This window comes from Saccostrea cucullata, unplaced genomic scaffold (genome assembly GCF_032062105.1).
Source record: "Saccostrea cucullata isolate Sc308-1 unplaced genomic scaffold, CSIRO_AGI_Scuc_v1 ctg63, whole genome shotgun sequence".
Classification (NCBI taxonomy): domain Eukaryota; kingdom Metazoa; phylum Mollusca; class Bivalvia; order Ostreida; family Ostreidae; genus Saccostrea; species Saccostrea cuccullata.
This window is the reverse complement of record NW_026933545.1, coordinates 226,218-245,841: the sequence shown is the minus strand read 5'-3', so window position 1 is coordinate 245,841 and position 19,624 is coordinate 226,218. Positions and strand designations below refer to the sequence as shown.

General features: G+C 33.0%; 3 protein-coding genes across 3 annotated transcripts; 1 reads left to right on the top strand and 2 right to left on the bottom strand.

The window, feature by feature from the left end:
* Positions 1-339: 339 nt before the first annotated feature.
* On the bottom strand, positions 340-4,418 carry LOC134238605 (ankyrin repeat domain-containing protein 45-like). Its single transcript, XM_062720736.1, has 5 exons — positions 4,006-4,418; positions 2,823-2,990; positions 2,515-2,609; positions 2,090-2,228; positions 340-481 (listed from the first exon to the last, which is right to left on the bottom strand). Exons 1-5 carry the CDS (start codon positions 4,295-4,297, stop codon positions 456-458), a joined length of 720 nt encoding a protein of 239 aa, XP_062576720.1. The 5' UTR covers positions 4,298-4,418; the 3' UTR covers positions 340-455.
* A 249-nt stretch (positions 4,419-4,667) lies between these two features.
* LOC134238581 (kelch-like protein 20) lies at positions 4,668-14,486 on the top strand. The gene is made up of 9 exons (XM_062720695.1): positions 4,668-4,811; positions 9,017-9,551; positions 9,766-9,924; positions 10,246-10,456; positions 10,639-10,822; positions 11,860-12,003; positions 12,379-12,512; positions 12,823-13,031; positions 13,453-14,486. The coding sequence occupies exons 1-9, from the start codon at positions 4,804-4,806 to the stop codon at positions 13,642-13,644; spliced, it is 1,776 nt and encodes a 591-aa protein (XP_062576679.1). The 5' UTR covers positions 4,668-4,803; the 3' UTR covers positions 13,645-14,486.
* A 111-nt stretch (positions 14,487-14,597) lies between these two features.
* Positions 14,598-17,395, bottom strand: LOC134238582 (uncharacterized). Its single transcript, XM_062720696.1, has 4 exons — positions 17,335-17,395; positions 16,840-16,950; positions 16,354-16,704; positions 14,598-14,688 (listed from the first exon to the last, which is right to left on the bottom strand). Exons 1-4 carry the CDS (start codon positions 17,369-17,371, stop codon positions 14,684-14,686), a joined length of 504 nt encoding a protein of 167 aa, XP_062576680.1. The 5' UTR covers positions 17,372-17,395; the 3' UTR covers positions 14,598-14,683.
* Between the last annotated feature and the right edge of the window lie 2,229 nt (positions 17,396-19,624).

Here is a 19,624-nt window from a genome sequence, read left to right as displayed (position 1 = left end):
AAATACCTGGACGGTAGATTTCCCCCAAACTTGGTATGTACACTGAAGTTAATGTAAGTTATATATGGTATAAAAATGAAGAATTTCGCTATTGTAGTTTTCACACAATAAAACCCCAGTCTGCCCCCTTAAAATAAATTACCTTTTTTTTTTTTTTGTTTAAGAAATTGCTCAATTTGCATCTCACTAAAATTTCCACATATATGGTATAAAGCTATTGTCTGCAGGGCACCATTTGTGACACGATTTCAACATAAGTCTTTTAGTCTCTTAGTTTACCTTAGTGATGTAAAAATGTTTTCAGTAAGTCCCCATTGTGCAATATAGATAAAAAAAACATTGAAAACTATATAAGAATTTATTTGTATATATAAATTTAGTACATGAATTTATCACAGTTGAACAAAACACAACACAGTCCTCACAGCTGTTCTTCTCCACATTCCTCCCCTTATTTACCTTTTTTCTGGTTTTTCTGGGGCTGAAACAGGAATGAGAAATATTATGAGTATATTAACTTATGTGGGACATTAATACATGTATTTTTATCTTGCTATTTTTTTAAATTAAAAATAATTCCCACTTTTTGGAATTATGATTCATACCACTCAATACCGAGTCATTAATCGCAAAAATATAAGTAAGCAATACTCAGTATAAATATAATGCATTGTACATGTTTATGATACAAATATATAAATTGTGAAAAGTATATCTTCATTCAATAAATATCTTTTTTATGGAAAATTCAGAAGGAAAAAAATGTTAAAAAAAACTAATGTACAGTCAAGGCCACAAGGTCATCACCTTGGTGTCAGAAAAGAACTTTATAACTTTATTAGTGAAGTACTTATGAAAAAAAAGTTTTAAAATATTTTTACATGTCATTACATCATGAAATGCCATTTGAAAGAGCTTTATTAGTGGAGTAATATCAATTATGTTATTCAGTTATGGCATTAGCTATTTTTAGCATATAGGTCACAGTCAAGTGATCAACCTGGTGCCATTTGGAGCTTCATTGGTCAAACCCAAATATGAAGTCTCTATCTCTCATGGTTCAAAAGTTATGGCGAAGGTTAAAGTTGACAACAGACAGACAGACAAACAGACAGGACAAAAACAATATATGCCTTGGATCTATCGATCCGGGCGCATAAAAGTATAAAACAATGTAATGAGACTGAAAAGTAAATACTTTGAAAAACTTTTAAAATTACATGGCATTTACATAGAAATGTACAATTGTAATAGTTATTTAGTGGCATTAGATGCTGCATGTGATAATGAGTGGAAACCTACTATGTTTATGATTTGTTATTCACATACTTTCACTGACAAATCTTGCCAAATAGAAAAAAAAAAGAAAATCTAAAATCATGCTTCAAATCACAGCAAACATTTGGGTGTGTTATTAATCATGACCAAATGGCACAGATTGTGGGTGAATTTAAAACTTTTTTAGTTGGGTACTAAGGGAACACACACATGCACACAATTTTATTGTATACTCACTGTTTCAACTGTTAAAATATTTTTAAATATTGTATTAAACATTGTTTTATAAAGTAGATTTACACAGTAAATAATGCTCCAGTGATAAAACATTCCAGTGGTGACCAAAATAAAAAAATTAATTCTCTGAGCTCCAAGTATTTGTGACCTTGACATATATTTAGTTTTAGGGGTGGACCTATCTTTTATGATGATTGAATGTGACCTTGTACAAAGGGAGAAAACTTTCAGTATTCATGGCTCCTTCCCTATTCTTTTTCCTTTCAAAAGTGTTTAAATCTTAAGTACTTGACAGGACCATGCAAACATATATTTATATCAGACCTTTTGTCTCATTACTTAAATATGTCTATCATCCAAATAAATTGTTGAAAACAGAAAAAGAACAATGTAACCCTGCCAGCCTTTTCAATATTGGTCATCCAATATATAAACAAATAACATCATATCAAATTCAGATCTTAATGCAGAAAACAAAGGACTACATGTACGTGTATATGAATTAAATACTTTGTTTTTTTTTCTTTTTCAAATTCAGATTTTGAGATGCAAAACATTTCTAAGATTGCCTTACTTGGTTCATTCAGTTTCTGTATAATAGGTGTAATTATTTCATCCAAGTTCTGTCGCTGTGTGATAAAATCCTGAGTGGTGGCATCTGAGGTATTCTCCACCCATTCAGTTTTTTCTTTGCATGAATTGGTAATGATATTCTGTAAGAGTAGTAAGATTGCTTTAAAAATCTATAATGATCTTTCATAGAAGGCAAACTGCTGAATGAAGAAACCTAAACCTCATTATCTTAAACTTAATGGGACCACACAAAAACTGAAGATATCAAGATTAAAATACAGAAAAGAATGGTGGTTTAGGAAAAACATCTTACTTTAACCTATTCAGGATATTTGAAAAAATTCAACTGCATATATCACTTGATATTACTTTACGGTGAAAATAAGAGATTCTATGGCTATTACACTGTAGTTTGATTTGTTATACCTTGTCTTCTTTAGTGAGTCGACCCTGGTTTTTCTCTGGATCTGTTAAAAATTCCTGATGCCCCCTGATTGCCTCCAGTAGTTCTGACTTGGCTTCTGTATTCAAAGATAAAAAAATATTTTAAAATTTTTTTTTTATCTGAATAACCTATTATATCTTAGTTTAAGAAGTATTTGCATATTTTGGGTCCTGATTTTTTATGCTAAAAGATTTAAGTTATCAACTTTAACATCACAATTTATTAACTGAATTGATCCAATTCTATATGAGGTCTCCAAGATTATAAATATGATGATAAACACATTTACCTGCCCAGTCTAAGAAATCCACACATTCTGTTTGGTTATATCTTAATGCAGTTTCCCTGGCTCTTTCCCCATGAGCTGTCTTTAGTTGTAAATCTGCTAATGAATCAACTAATACCTTCAGTAAGTTGACTTTTCCCCAGGCAGCAGCATGATGAAGTGCCCCATAACCTACGGGTACAGAAGAAAAGAAGAGTTCATGAAAAAAACCATTGTGATGAGGTTTCTGGGAAAATAAATGGTCAAGTTTATTCTGAGTCATATACATGTATAAGTTTTGATCTACCGGTAGTTTAATTTTATTATGAACTATAACAATTTTTAATTTTCATATAAATAACATTATAACATTATATATTTATCCATTTTAGGCATTAAATAAAAATAGTTTAGTTTCCTGCTACCCAGCCTATCCTATTTTTTTGCACCCGACCCTAAATTTTTTTTTTTTTTAGCTTTGACAAAAAAAATTGTGAATTTCTGCAAATTCATATCCTAAAACTAAAAAAATACATACGTTCAAGTCGTATTTCAAGAAATTCTATGGTTTAAATATGGATTTTCATAAAATACCACTTGAGTTGTGTATCAAAAAACAAGATATTTAATTTTAAAAGGACGATATAGACCCATTACATGTTTAATTTGATCTTGTATTATTTCATTTCCAAAAAAATACCTTTGGGAAAAATAAAAAAAAATAAAAATAATAATTTTCCTACCTACCTACCCTTTTTTTCAGTCTGGTAGCAGGAGATAAGACTATTTTTTTTTTTTGCCTTAGGCCATTCCAAGTTTTTTCTATGTTTAGCGTCCATGTGCACCTTGGTTTTTGAGACCCCATGTAAGAAAAAACACGTACACAACATCAGGAGTCCTGAAACTCATTAATTTAGTCGAAATTTTTGAATTTTGTCAATTTCTCCAAATAATTCTGTACAGTAAGTTATATTGGGGGTATTTTAAGCATTTATTCCCTTGTTTTTGCTTAAGAATAGATATTTCTTCTATTAAAGCAGTTTAGTTAGATCAAATCATATATATTTTAAGCCTGTGTTTTATGTTTTGGCTTGTGTGTTTTTTTTCGAATAGGTAGGTAGGTTTTTAAAAGATGGGTGGACGCTAAACAGAGAAAAAACTTGGAATGGCCTTATATTAAAATGTGCAGCATCAAACTCAATTTTACCTTTTATGTTTACAGAATTAACTTCAGCTCCCCTAAGTATTAATTCTTTTGTAAGTTCTATTCTGCCAAGTGTAGACGCTAAATCAAGGGGAGATTTTCCATCCCTGCCTCTTGTGTTGATTAATTCTGCTACAGTTTCTTTATATGGATCTTCATCGTCTTCAAAAGATTTTCTTAAACGTTCCACATCATTTTTCAGAATACAGTGGGTCACAATATTTGTATTTGGTAACAAAACCTCAGCTGCTTCTTCTTCTGTTTCTTCTGGTTGAGATGCTACGTCTGTGGTCATTATTTTGCTAAATATTCAGGTTGAACTGAAAAAGAGTTTACGTTTCCAGCCAAACTTTCGTAGCTAGCCTCAACAAGTCGGCAATACGTTTGTATGACTGCCTTTTTTCGTTTAATAAACAAAGTGTATAATTGACGTTGATTATTGGCTACATAAATTACAAAACCCAAGTAAACATTGAATTCCGTAGTTATGTTTATTTACAATAGTTCTCTTTAAAAGATGTGACTTTGGATAAATGACAATTTTTTTCTTTATTCAACAGAGACGGTTGTTTCTCTGCAAAATTTTATTTATTTTGAAATATTTATAATATATTTTTTTTCCGGGAAAATATTTTCTGCAATTTGTTCCTAAATTAGAGTTCCCAATGGCATTTCCTGAAAAATGAAACCTAGATTGTTTTAGAATGAAAAATGATATTTTGCGTCATGAAGAGAAAATTTATCTTTGAAAATATTGAATTTTACATAATTAATTAGTTTATTTTTGAAAAAATCTCAATTATGGCATGGTAAGTTAATAATTAATGCATTTTACTGGATTTACTTACTTCATTAATGAATCATCTCATTCATCAGCTGCTAGATGTCAAGTGCTTGGGCTGAGACAAAACCTTTTCTTCTGATTCTATGCGTATCTTTCTATTTGTGCCCTGATGCGATATATTTCCATATTTTTATTTGATTTTATTTTACAGTGAAGAATAAAATATGCAAGTTAAAAAAAAGGACCATCGAGTAGGAAATATGGTGGCAGGCACATAAAGCTTAACAGAAGATTTTATTTTTTAGCTGAAATTAGCATAAAGTTAGTAAAAAAAATTATTTTAGGCCTACCTCTAGCATCATTATAATAATTAAACTGTGATTCGGGACAAGCCCTCACCACAGTTAGAATAAGTCCCATATACTTGCAATGTAGCAAATCAAGAGCAGATCCGCTGCAAAATGATTTTGAAGAATATAAAAGGGATTGGGATGAAAATAACCAAATTATTAAAAAGAACCTTTTTGAGTTTGTATAAGCCTTTTATCCCAAAAAATAATCCATATGAAAATGAAAATTCAACTAATTTTCTCAACGGTTTTTCTCGCTTCAAATTTATCTGCCATGTTTACATTCTGAACTCTCTGGATTGTTCGTAGTAAATGCACTGAGTATGAGTTATCGCCCATGTTTCTTTTGCTTCATTAGGAATACACAGAAGGAATTCTATTGTTACGCTGGGTCCGTAGGACAATTACATGTAGCATTTTAACAGTAGAACATTCTATCTACCTCTAGCAAAGCTCTCATTTTTCTTTGAGCATATCTTTTTATCTATCCTAGAGCTGAGCATCTAGATAGAATGTTCTATTGTTAATAAAATGATATTTCCCTACGGACCTGGTTTAACAATAGAATTAGTTCTGTGTATTGGCAATGTAGCAAAATAAAAATTTGCGATAACTAACTTTCAGTGCATTTACTACAAACAATCCATAGATTTCCAAATTAACATAAACATGGCAGGTTAATTTGAAGCAAGAAAAAACATTGAGAAAAAATTGTTGAAATTCAGTTTTTATATGGATTTTATGGAATAAAAAGCATATACAATCTCAAAAAGGTTCATTTCCAAGTTTTACATAGAAATATATAGAATAAATCTTTAAAAATCTTCTTCTCAAGAACCACTTGTCCAGGAAAGCTGAAACTTATGTGGAAGCATCTTTGGGTAGTGTAGATAGGGCGGGGCCACAATAGGGAATCCAAGTTTTACATAGAAATATATAGAACAAGTCTTTAAAAATCTTCTTCTCAAGAACCACTGGGCCAGGAAAGCTGAAACTTATGTGGAAGCATCTTTGGGTAGTGTAATATTAAATTGTTAAAATCATGACCCCCGGGGGTAGGGCAGGGCAACAATAGGGAATCCAAGTTTTACATAGAAATATATAGAACAAATCTTTAAAAATCTTCTTCTCAACCACTGGGCCAGGAAAGCTGAAACTTATGTGAAAGCATCCTGGGGTAGTGTAGATTCTAAAGTATGAAAATCATGAAAGGGGAGGGGGTAGGGAGGGCACAATAGGTATAGCAAGAGGGGAAATCTGGTAAAGAACTTCATCATCCAAGTTGCTCAGGTGAGCGATGTGGCCCATGGGCCTCTTGTTAGTTTTCCCTGCAAAAGAGTAGTAGCACAATTATTGTGAATGGGCTAGTAGATAGTTTATGATAGGCTTGAATTTAGCAAGAGTTATTTCCCATTGCTAGCCATATTGAAGGTCTAATAAGTGAATTTTTCTCTTTGAGCAATCAATTATAAACTTGACTGTATGTCAGGGTTATAATGGCAAAATTCTTAAATAATTAAAATTTAAAGGAAGCTTGTGTTAACATTTATTCAGTGTTTCCTCTAAAAAACAACTTCCGACCGTTTTGACTACCGGTACCTCAGTTGTTAAAAATTTGTCCTTTTAGGTATCTTAATTTGAGTTCAGATTAATATATAGCAAAACAACTTTAAAATTTCTAACATTTTCAATATTTATTATGCTTCCTGTCAGTTTGTCTCTATATACCCATACCCAACTATTATCGCATAGTGTTCTAAGGATTTATATATATAGCATAAGCATACTATGTCTAAATAATGCATGGCTTCATTTTGTGAAGAAAATCCAACAGGGCCCATACCGGGGAGCAAACTCTCTACCCCGAGATTGTCAGTCCAACGCCCTACTAATTATGCCACAGACGCTGTTATCTATAACATTGTACTATAATATTTATAAACTTAATTAGTTTCAAATATTTTACACTTAAGATGAAAACTAAAATAATTCTTCTAAAATAGTTTCTTGCAATTTTCCTCCCTTCACTCAACTAATATTCTCTAAAACTACCTGTAATTATACCTAAAGCATGGAACGTTCAAAATTAAAGAAAAAGATTATGACATACATGTTGCACAAGGTGACGTCATAATAGAGTAGACGAATGTAAGAGGTGATGAAACATTGGGAATGGAGAAAATATTGCCGTGTTTATTCATAACAACAGTCAGCATAATAATAATAGTGTTTTACTTTGCATGCACTGTGCCTAAATAGTAGTCAGGGTTTGACACATAGTGCACTAGCCTCCAGCTCAAGCACCATGTGTCAAACCCTGACTACTATTTAGGCATAGTGCATGCAAAGTACAACACTGTTATATAAATATTTACATTTCCAATGTCTTTGTCCGAGATAAAATTACAAATAGTTAATGTACTTTATTTCTACATAAATGTACTGGTTCATTGATAGGCGGGGTAAAAAAGATCACTTGTGGGGCGGGACAAATAGTGACAGAAGCGGGGCTTCAAGCACATGGATTTGCAGAATCAAGAGCATGTAAATATAAGGAATAACTGTCACATTTTTTGATTTCATGCTAATGATCAATTGATCGACTTGGCATTTATGCAAATTATCATGCAAGCTGCTCGATTGATCACATCATGAAACCAAAAATTAAGATAGTTATTCCTTAAATATATCCTCCTAATTATATGGAAAATCATTGATTATCGTTCACTGAGTGTTACCTGTACTTGACCACCATTGACAGCTGGCTCTCACCAAACCCAGATATCACAACAGGTATTAATTAAAAAAGCATGTGATCTTACTATCTTAGAGACTTTGTATTGACTACACAGATTTCTCAGATATGACAAATATTAAATACCTGAGCTTTTTCTTCTGAATAAGAACAAATTTGTAATATATTTTTGGCTTGTAATTATTATTTATGTATGAATAAGTAAAAATGACATTTAATTTTTAGGGTCTTATTTATGTTGACAGACATGTAATTCCTAGTAATCTATTTAAAGGTGAATAATAAATCAAAGACTAAAGATTGAAATATTTAAATTTTAAAAGTAAAAAAATCCATTGCATGCACAATTATTCAGGTGTTAATTTTTCTAACCTTTTGATAATTTTGATTAATTATATCAGTTATATCCATGATTATCATAGTTTTGTAATTAATTGAATGAATCCTCACTTGTCTTTATATTTTGTGTAATGACATTTGTCAGTTTTTCACACATAGCAATTTACTCCACAGGAGTTATCAAACAAACTTATTATCTCCCTTTTAATGTTTTTAATTGCTTTTTAAGTGTGGGAGTAATCACCCTGTTTGTTTATAATTTATATTGTTGTTCAAACATGGGTAACTGTAATTTGATTGCAGTACCAACAAAAGATTTGAGTAAACCTTGATAGCTATTCCAGGTGTATGATATATATATAAAGAGGAATATACCCCCAAATAATAACCATATTCAGGAGGGTTGATCATGCCACCCCAAGAATTCCTTTTCAGATGTAGAGTAACATTTCTACCAAAGAAAAAATGCAGGAGGAAAAAACTGTACAACCATTTTAAATCCTTTATTTTTCTAGTTTTTTTGTAAATATATTTATATTATTTTTAAAAGAAAGTTTTAAAAACTAAATTCTGAATTATTTTCTGTAGCTTATACAAAGGAAAAAAATTGAAATTTGATTTTTAATTTCAGCAGTTATCTTTGTTTTTGATATTTCTTAAAATATTAGTTGAAAAATTTCAATTAGTTTTTCCAAAAATGATTATTTTAGTTTTTATTATTGAATATTGTCATTGTATTTATTACTTCATCCTATTAACTTCATTGTTTTTTCTCTCTTCATGCAGTCGAGAGCTACAGACAGCTGACCTGATTCAATCTGGCATGGACCGACCCCCCTCCCCGGCCCGACTAGCCTACACCTCGGACAAACACCCCAGACACACCCTGGAGGCAATCAACGTCTTACGTAAACACCGTGAATTGTGTGATGTCGTCCTTATTGTCGGAGCTAAAAAGATCTTCGCTCACCGCGTCATCTTGTCTGCCTGTAGTCCGTACTTCCACGCCATGTTCACGGGAGAGCTGGCCGAGAGCAGACAGACAGAAGTGACCATCAGAGACATTGATGAGACGGCCATGGAGCTGTTAATAGACTTCTGTTATACCTCTAACATTACAGTGGAGGAGGGAAATGTTCAGACCCTCCTCCCCGCAGCCTGTCTGTTACAGCTGGCGGAGATACAGGATGTGTGTTGTGAGTTTCTGAAGAGACAATTAGATCCCTCTAACTGCCTGGGTATCAGAGCCTTTGCTGACACTCATGCATGCAGGGATTTGTTAAGAATTGCTGACAAATTTACTCAACATAATTTTCAAGAGGTAAAATAATTTGAAATTTCTCTTATAGTTTGTCATGCCAGAGTAACTTCTTCCTCTCTCTCTCTCCCTCTTGTTCTCTCTACTCCACCCTTTTCTGTCCACTTGTCTTTTATTAATGAAAAAAAAAAACAAATTTGATATGCCTCCAGGGTTGAAAGTAAATTATCTTTAATTCCTTCTGAGAGTTGTAAAATTTCTATTTCTAACATAACAGGTGATGGAGAGTGAGGAGTTTATGCTGCTTCCGGTCAATCAGTTGGTGGACATTATCTCCAGCGACGAACTGAACGTACGCAGTGAAGAACAGGTGTATAACGCAGTCGTCAACTGGGTCAAGTTCAACATTGGAGAGAGGCGAACACATCTACCAGTAGTAAGTGTCAATCATTGCATCATGTAAATTAAAGCTCTGCATATTTGTTAATTTGCAGATCTCGTAGTCAAAGTTGAACTCCAGTTATGTATGTGTCGAATATTTGGGGAAAGGAACTTGTCAGAATTAGCTGTCATGAATGTATTATGAAATGGAATCCTAGCTTCCTGATCTCAACTTCTTTGATATTTTTGAGTTTGCCCATGTTAATATTAAATTATCAGAGAAAAAATACATAAAGATGTACATGTAGTGATTTAATTTCTTTTTTTATGTAGAGAGGTATGGAAATTTTAAAAAAGAAATCTTTTGCAACTATAGGTGGTCCAGCATGTCCGTCTTCCCTTAATGAGCCCCAAATTCCTGGTAGGAACAGTGGGGTCTGAATTATTGATAAAGAGTGATGACACATGTAGAGACTTAGTGGATGAAGCTAAAAATTACCTACTTTTACCCCAGGAGCGACCCCTCATGCAGGGTCCTAGAACTCGCCCCCGTAAACCAATCAGATGTGGAGAGGTTTTATTTGCAGGTAAGGGAGCAGTGCCCTTCAAATCTTTGAGTGATAAATTTCAATAATAATAACACATTAATAAAAGAAATATGATACCCTCTCTGTTGCTTTTCTAGGCCTTAATCTATAAGTTGACATATCCAATGAAAAACAAAGCACTCAATTTTTTCTCTTCTTGTATTTTTTTTCCCTAAACTTAGTTGGAGGTTGGTGTAGTGGTGATGCCATATCTAGTGTGGAGCGGTTTGATCCCCAGACCAGTGAGTGGCGTATGGTGGCACCGATGTCTAAGCGGCGGTGTGGGGTGGGAGTTGCTGTTTTAAATGACCTTTTGTATGCCGTTGGAGGACACGATGGGCAATCCTATCTAAACAGTATTGAAAGGTAATTTACATGTACTGTTTAGTTTGGTAATTTTTATAAATTGCAGAAATTTCTTGTGTTAATTTTTCATTTAATTTACATTACCGTAATTCCTCTGTGTTTGAATATTCAAACTTTTGTACGCGCAAGTGAGTTAAGGCGAGATATGGGTTTTCTATGCAAATGAGCTAATAAAAATGCATAAATTGTATCTGTTATGTACAGAGAAAGTTCAAATTGATTTTCTTATACATACTAAGTACCCATAGTATATCATTGTAAGTGCACATTATGACGTCATATTATGACGTCATAGTTCTTTCCCATTCAAGGTAATGAAACACATCAACAAAACAACGTTGGCGCAAGGGCATATCCTATTTAATTTAAAATAAATAAAGTATAATATTAAGAAAAATATTCTTAAAATTAGTAAAATTGCTGCACAAATCCTATCCTCTTCTTCAATCAATGAAAATTTTACTAAACTTACGGTGGACTGTACATTTTTACCCTGTTTCAACTTAGAACTGTGCAAATAGTAATTAAACAATTGCAGTGTCGACATTTGTGGAGCAATATCTTAAATCTTTGGAATATTCTGCTTTTCTTTACACCTTGTTTCTGTAAAACAAAGTAAGGTATGCCCTTGCGCCGAAGCGATTTTGTTGATGTTTTTTATAAACTTCTGTAGTAAAGGTCGATGACATCATAATGTGTACTGGCTATCGCATATCGTGGGTACCAATAATGTATTAGAAAACAAGTCTTAACATTTTCTTTGCGGTATGTATAGCAATAATGGGTCTTACTTAATTATTTTGCACAGAAAACTCCTGCGTAGCCTTAACTCACTTGCGCGCCCTTATAATAAAAAATACTTATTTTAATAAAATCACTGAATGACACTCAAACGTAAATATTAGTAAAATATAATACATGGTTTGAGGGCTTTTGCATATTATGTAATTTTGGACTAAAATTTTGAAGTTTCATTCTATGTATCATAAAATTGTTCTGTATTTCAGCTTTGATTAAAGTGTCTGTTTTTTTCCTAGGTTTGACCCTCAGACAAACCAGTGGAGTGGTGATGTAGCCCCCACCAGCTCCTGTCGGACCAGTGTGGGTGTGGCAGTACTGGACAATTACATGTATGCAGTGGGGGGCCAAGACGGGGTCTCCTGTCTAAACTTTGTAGAGAGGTATGGAAATTTTTAAGAATAATAATAGCTATTTGTGGTCAACGTTCCTTGACTTTGATGTGAATTAAGGAGGAGTTACCCTTTCCTGAGAGAGATAACTCTTTAATAAATCATTTCTCCTGAAATTTTGCCTTGCATGGTAAAAAAATTTCATTTTCTCTGCTACAACAAAAAAGGGGGAAATTAGCATAAGGCCTTTTACTAATATTGTAGGATTGCATTTATTAGATGTGTTTGATAGTTTGTTTTTATATCAAAAAAAAAAAATGTATATTGCACTAGTTGATGCATTGTTTAAAAAAATCATCATTTAAAAAAAAAAGCAATGTTAAAATATGCTCAATTCATAGCATGTTTTTCTGTTTTGCCTAATAGGTATGATCCACAACTGAATAAGTGGACCAAGGTTGCGTCTATGAGTACCAGGAGGTTAGGAGTGGGGGTGGCTGTTTTGGGAGGATATTTATATGCTGTTGGGGGTTCAGACGGGACATCCCCACTAAACACAGGTAGGTGGTAATCAATATAGAACTGAAATGATTATTGAAATACGGCTCCAACTATTGAAGATATGTAAATAGACAAAAAGTTTGATGCCGGTAAATTCTCATATTGACCGACAATACAAAAGAAAACTGTACCTTTAGTATTGTAAATGATGTCTGAATGGTAGTACAATGTAGAACAAACTGTTTGGCTTATTATTCAATAGGAATGGCTAATTTTTAGCAGGTTTCTCTAGTGTATGGCTTAGTACATGCTCATTATTCATGGTGTAAATTTTCTGTTAGTACATTCTATACTGACTTTTCCAAACAGTTGAGAGATATGACCCTCGTAGCAATCGATGGACACCCGTTTCTCCCATGGGCACGAGACGTAAACACCTTGGAGTGGCTGTGTATAACAATATGATCTATGCAGTGGGAGGGAGAGACGACACGACTGAGTTAAGCAGTGCAGAGCGATACAACCCCCAAACTAATACGTGGCAGGCAGTAGTTGCCATGACATCACGGAGGAGTGGGGTAAGTGTTTTATTTAAAATCTGCCATTCTGTAACTTCTTTACTAATCCATGCATCACATTTATCTCATTTTAAGTGGAATATACATAATTATATCATTTTGAAATATTGTAAATATACCAGGTAATTTTTTCCATGGAGTAATTATTTTATGTAATCACAATTTTTTTTCAATACATGCGTAGAAAATGATGCAGATTTCTTAGATTGCCACGATATGCATCAAATGTACCTTTAAGAATGTCTTGACAAGTTTAAGCAGAAAATTCAAGACATGGTAGCTTAAATTAATATCATTCAGAAAAAAGTACCTCTTCATCATCACACAGCTTATCTTAGTGTGTTTGTTAATAAAAAGAAATGACAATTTCTGACTTGTATTGTGAATTTTTTACTCATTGATAATTTTTCTCTCCCTGCAGGTTGGATTAGCAGTTGTAAATGGACAACTTATGGCCATTGGAGGCTTTGATGGGACAACATATTTAAAGACAATAGAAGTGTACGATTCAGAGGCAAACTGCTGGAAATTGTGTGGAGGAATGAACTATCGCAGGTTAGGTGGAGGGGTGGGGGTGGTGCGAATGCCCCAACATGAATCTCATCTTTGGTAGACAGCATAAAATGCTGCAGAAAGACACAATCTGATAAATGGCATTACATCAGCAGCAATGCATGTATATATGGGAAGTGCCACTGCCATCTCAGACACTGAGTGAAAGAAAATTCTACTGTAATTTATTGGAATCTTTTTTCCTTCTTACTTGAAAAACACCTTAATATTTGTACATAAATTTCAGTATTTATATCTTGTTCATAAACTGTAGTGCTTTTAATGTCACAATGGTTATCTTCTCTGTATCAGAAATCTTTTAGGCTGTTACATGTTTGCATTTCTTTGCTACTTTGTTTTTTGCCAGATTCGTAAAGCAAAGAAAGTAGTTTTCACAATTTGCAAATAACTTGTTACTTGTGCTTTGTATGTTTCAGAAAAAAAGGTGCTCTCTTTATTGTATTTCACGTCGTTTGTATCACTTCTGAGAGATTTTCTGGGCAGAAATTTGTCATTCACATGATACTTATTGAGTGTTTGGTGTGTATGGAAATTGTTAAGTGTTTTGCATAGAGACTTTATAAAAGTTGAGTGATTTATTGAGTGGATTGTAATATTTTGACATGCAGGGCAGAAGAATGTACTGTTAAGCTTAAATAACTTTTTTTGTATGAATGGAAAATTCATCTTTATTTTTATGACTGCTTTTGCTGTACTAATTAACTCAATACTTACATAATTTTTCCCCCTGCTAATGACTTTCTCCCTTGCAGCAATTCATCATATTAGAGTCATTAAATGTTTGAAAATTTCATTTTTTGATTCAGAAAAAGGGCTATCAAAAACTTCATGTATGAAAGAAGAAAATGATCTGTATATGTATTAAACTTCTGCAAAAAACTAGCACGTTCGTTTATATTTTGATATACCTACTGGTTTTAATATTCACCACACTTCATTTTTGGAAATCAAGAGACCATTTTTTACTTCTTTGAAATACCAGAATACTAAAAATATTGATAAACCTCTTTTATTTTACTTTAAACTTGTACAGTGTATCAGATATTGAAAATACACAAGTTAGGTTTCCTGGTCTTTGTTTAATCTGAAAGAGAATTTTTATAAATTAATACATATACATTGTTATGAAATAGAAATTTTGACAGAAAAGACAGAATGGTTGCATGAATTGTTTGCAAATTGATTATGTATCAAGATGCCCTTGTAAAGTGTAACATGACCCAGTTCAAATGAGGACAAAGTGTGCATTTCTTATGTGACCTTGACTCTGCTCAAATGTCCTTGTTTCAAGGTATTGACAACATCTGGCTATAAGCTATCTTTGTGCCAAGTATATTCTCCAGTTATGAACTACCAGAGTTGTATATTATATGCATCTCTAAAACCAGATTAAAACTAGTGCTAATTGTAACATGACCTTGACACTCCCCAACTCCCTTTTGGTGCCATATTCCCTGTAAGCTTCATTAAATAAGACAAAAATCTATGCATCTGAGATTTTAACAACATTTACAAAGAAGTGTACAAAAATCATTTAAACTTTAGCATTGCACGCGTGCACATGTGAATGCATTTGCGTCATGACCATATCATCTTGTCTACACAATCTATATCTTTAATACACTGAATATTAAAGTATTTAATCCAAAATTATTTAAAAAATACTCTTATTCAAGTGTATGTTTGATTTTACTCATTTCACGTGCACACACGTGCATACATGAGCATGGTGACCATACCTTCTTGTAGAAGTCCATTACATCTATCTATGTTCTAAATTCCACCCCGTTTGGGTGAAAACTAAGACTGTTTAAAGTTTCAGCCAATCAGATTGCAGCACATGTTGTAATGTGCATGGTGACCAGTTCCATCCTGTTTGGTTGAGGGAGTTATAGCTGTTTAAAGTTTCAGCCAATCAGATTGCAGCGCACGTGCATGCACGTGTTTTCATGATAATTGCTTTATTTCATGTTGTAGGATATCCTAATGCATGACTATGTTCAAAATTTCAAAGGATTTCGTCAAAAAACAAGAAAGATATTGAGACTTTAGTTGCAGCCAATCAGAGCGAAGTGCACGTGCATGCGCGTGAGATCTTGCTATTTTCATCATGTCGTCATGTCTATACTACTAATATATCTTCACATTATGAGTTTCAAAGCATTTCATCTAAAAATAGAACAGTTGTGGCTATATCTATTATATTGGTCATTTCACGTGTTGCACGTGCACGCTCTTGCAAGCACGTGCGCGCAAAATGACCTTGATTCCGCAAATCTACATAACATGTACTAACCCTAAAAAGGTTTTATACATCGGACGAACAGTTTACAAGATCATTCCCGGACAAAAAAGTTCCAGGAAGAAGAAGAAGAAGAAAAATAATAATAATAATAAGAAACAGAGTAAAAACAATATGTTCCCCAACTTCGTTTGGGGAACATAATTTAGCATGACCTTGACATTTTCATGTGTACTTGCTTAAAGTTCTAGAACATTCATCACTTTTAAGAGATTCCTTGCCATTCATTGAAAACTTAAGACTAAGTCTTGGAGTTAAGAGATTGAGAGGAAAACCAGTAGTTCTTCTCACCTATCTTCATGACATCATGGGGTACTAAAAAAGCAGCCAACTTTGTTTTAAAGGTAAATTTTAAATATGAAGGGAATCATGTAAGGAATTCTGCATGTATTCTATTTGGAAAAAAACACTGATAGAATCTTAAGAAAAAGGAAAAGTTTTAATTACCAATAAAGGCCCAGGTGGCCATGTTGTAATTCATGCCCCGATTTGGGTAAGCTGGTGGCATATATGCCAGTTGCGATGCCCCCATGGACTGTGGTTGCAGTAAGGCATAGAAAGATGGAATCTGGGTGGGGGCGCCTCCTAACACTGGAGGACTAGCAATGGTTAACGGTACACTGTGTGCAGCACGACCCCTGGCAACTGGTTGCGTCACTGAGGCAGTGCCACCTGTTGATACGGTAATTGGTACAACCGGCGCAGCACCACTTGGCATTGCAATGGGTGCAGGTTGAGCTCCACCAGCAGACATGGCTAATCTTGCTCTCAACTTCATAGCATCAGAAACAGAACCGTCTGTGGATAAATGCACGGTATCATAAATTAAACATATACCAGAAGGTTTTGAAAAGTTTTAAAGTTTTTTATTAGCCAAGAAAAAAGGGAAAACAAATTATTGCCGTTAGAGCATTTTAACGACCTCGTTTTTACCTGCCATTTTATATAGCTGGTCTCCTGGGATTCCTGGCACACCCTCAAACGCACTGCGTTCAAAGGGGGACAGAGAGTAGAAATCGCTACTTCCAAACTGACATACTATTCCTATATAAAAGCAAAGTAAATCAGCATGCAAGTATAATTCCGCCAAAAATCAGTAGCAAAAATTTTCAGAGCAATTACTTGTGGAGAAACCTGGCTTTCGGCAATATTCTTATTCGATGTGAATTAGATTCCACCCTACCCTGCCCCATTTTGTGCGATTTATTTTACACGTCCCTAGATTATAGAAATGTGTGTAATAAATTGGTATACTACAAAGTAGTTCTTGCGATGAAGATTACTATCATAATTTTGGTTGGATTGCTTTTTTTAAATATTATATGTATTTTTTTTTCATTTTCAGTTTGTTAATATTATTATTAGATGTTTTTGTTTGAAATCAAAATATGAAAAGAAAATCTTCAAGATATTTAAAAAACAACTCACTTGTTATATTAAGAAAAAGAAAGAAAATTTTCCTCATAACTTAAAAATAATATCCTCTCTCGCCGACGCTGAATACCAAACCAAACAAACACTAGTACTGAGGAGTATTCGGTGATAATCGTGTAATATTTGAAATCACAGAAAACACGACAAAATGACATTTTTGATAAATCGAGTCATAAAGTGAACAAGCTTAAGTTTTTGATACAGGAGATACTTGTCATATCTATCGCTTTAGTTTTAATGCTTCATTTCTCTGAAACAACTTCGCATTAGATTTCTCTCTATGTTATATTTCGTTGAGCGCTACCTATTCTGAAGAACAAAGAAATAAAATCGTGAGATGGAAACATCGAAATTTACAGCTTATAAAATGAAAATAATTTGTGAGGAAATATTATGCTGTAATATACACGAGGAAATTGATTGGAATTTTCTCATAAAATAACAAAAAATCTTTCTTTCATTTTTATTTTGAATTGCAAGAGTTATACATTACCTTTTTAAAAAAAATACATACAAATTACAATGTTTCAGCAGACCCAAACTGCATTTCGTTGATCTTCTAAGATGAACTCTTTTCTCCCTAAATAAATCTTTATTTCTGATGGATTTATTTTTAAAGTAATTTTATGACCAAGAAAAAAAAATCATACGTGCTCTTTTCTTATAACCTTTTATATAATTTGATTTTGAATTCCTGCAATTAGTCCTCAAAAAAAAAATTAAGAAAGAAAAGTTCAAAAGATCAAAGCAATTAGGAGTTCTGTATTTTTTAATTTTATAGATATATTTTATAAATAGGTAACAGAAATGAGTTTTATGTCAAATACCATTGTAGGACTAGGCCATTAGCCAAGAATTGGTAGGCACGTCTCTTTTAAGCTTTTAAAGATGTCAATTTGTTTCCAAAAATAACACGGGATTAGTGCATGAAGATTCGTGAAACTGAAACCTGGATAATATGTTCTTAAAATTTCATCAATCAAAGTTTATAAATAAAGTAATTTACTTCTCTCGCTGAAATTTTGCTGTTATTTATATATATAATGTTACCTAAAATTAGAGTTCCTGTCATGTTAAACTTTGACAAACAACATTGTTTATGACATCGTTTAAAACATGTGGAATAATTTTTATAAGTGATCATCTATGTATTGAAGAGAAAACAATTTCTGTCAATATGGTAATGCAGTGTTTAGATCAAATGAAGAAATTCAACAGATTCTTAAAATTGCACTCTTAGTATTACAAGGGTGCATATCACTTAATTATATTACCAAGACCATAACAGATCTTCTCATTTGTTGTTAAACAAGATACTAATATTAGAATTTAAACAACACAAACAATATACATGTAAATGCTATGCAATTTGTACAAAGTATGAACAAAATAAGAACAACCCAAAAATTTTGATAAAACAACCTTTTTAAAATTTTTAATCCTGACAAAGAGCACGCAGTGGATGTGAGACCTTCATGGCAAATAGGTCCTTTTTTTTAATTTTCAAATGGATAGTTTTTAATAAATTGTCGTTTTTTAAACAAATTGTTAGGCCATTATTTTGTTTGCACACTGATCATGACAAAGAGAACGCAGGCTATTGTGGTGTGACCGGTTCAACGAACGAGAACTATATTGCGGGAAAATACACTGTACTCCGAAGAGGTGGAATATGATGAAAAGCGTGTCGTTTATATATAACCTAGAACCAATCAGATAACGCGTTGTTTAGAATATTTATAATGAGGTATAATAATCTCAATTATTACATTTTCAACAGTGAAATTCTGCAATTTATCCATTGAATAAAAGTGATATCTTTGTGAAAGGATATCTTGAATACTGTTTTTATCATCATATTACAATCAAAATTTGTCATTGTTGTCGTTGTCGTCGTTGTCGTCGTAAACGTTTCACATTTTCATCTTCTAAATATTTCAACCAAACTTGTACAAAGTATGCTTCTTTGGGGAGATACTTTCAAAAAATTAATGGCATTTTAAAAAAATCTTCTTCTGAACCACTTGGCCATCATGTGGAATCATCCTCAGGTAGTGTAGATTCTAGTTTGTTCAAATTTTTTTATGCCTACATAGGAATATATAGGAAAAATCTTTAAAAATTTCTTCTCAAGAACCACTGGGCCAGGGAAGATGAAAATATGAGGAACCATCCTCAGGTAGCTTTGTTCAAAGCCTACCTACATTGTTTTACACAGTACATGTATATAGGAAAAATCTTTAAAAACTTCTTTTCAAGACAGCGAATGCACTTGATAGCATTT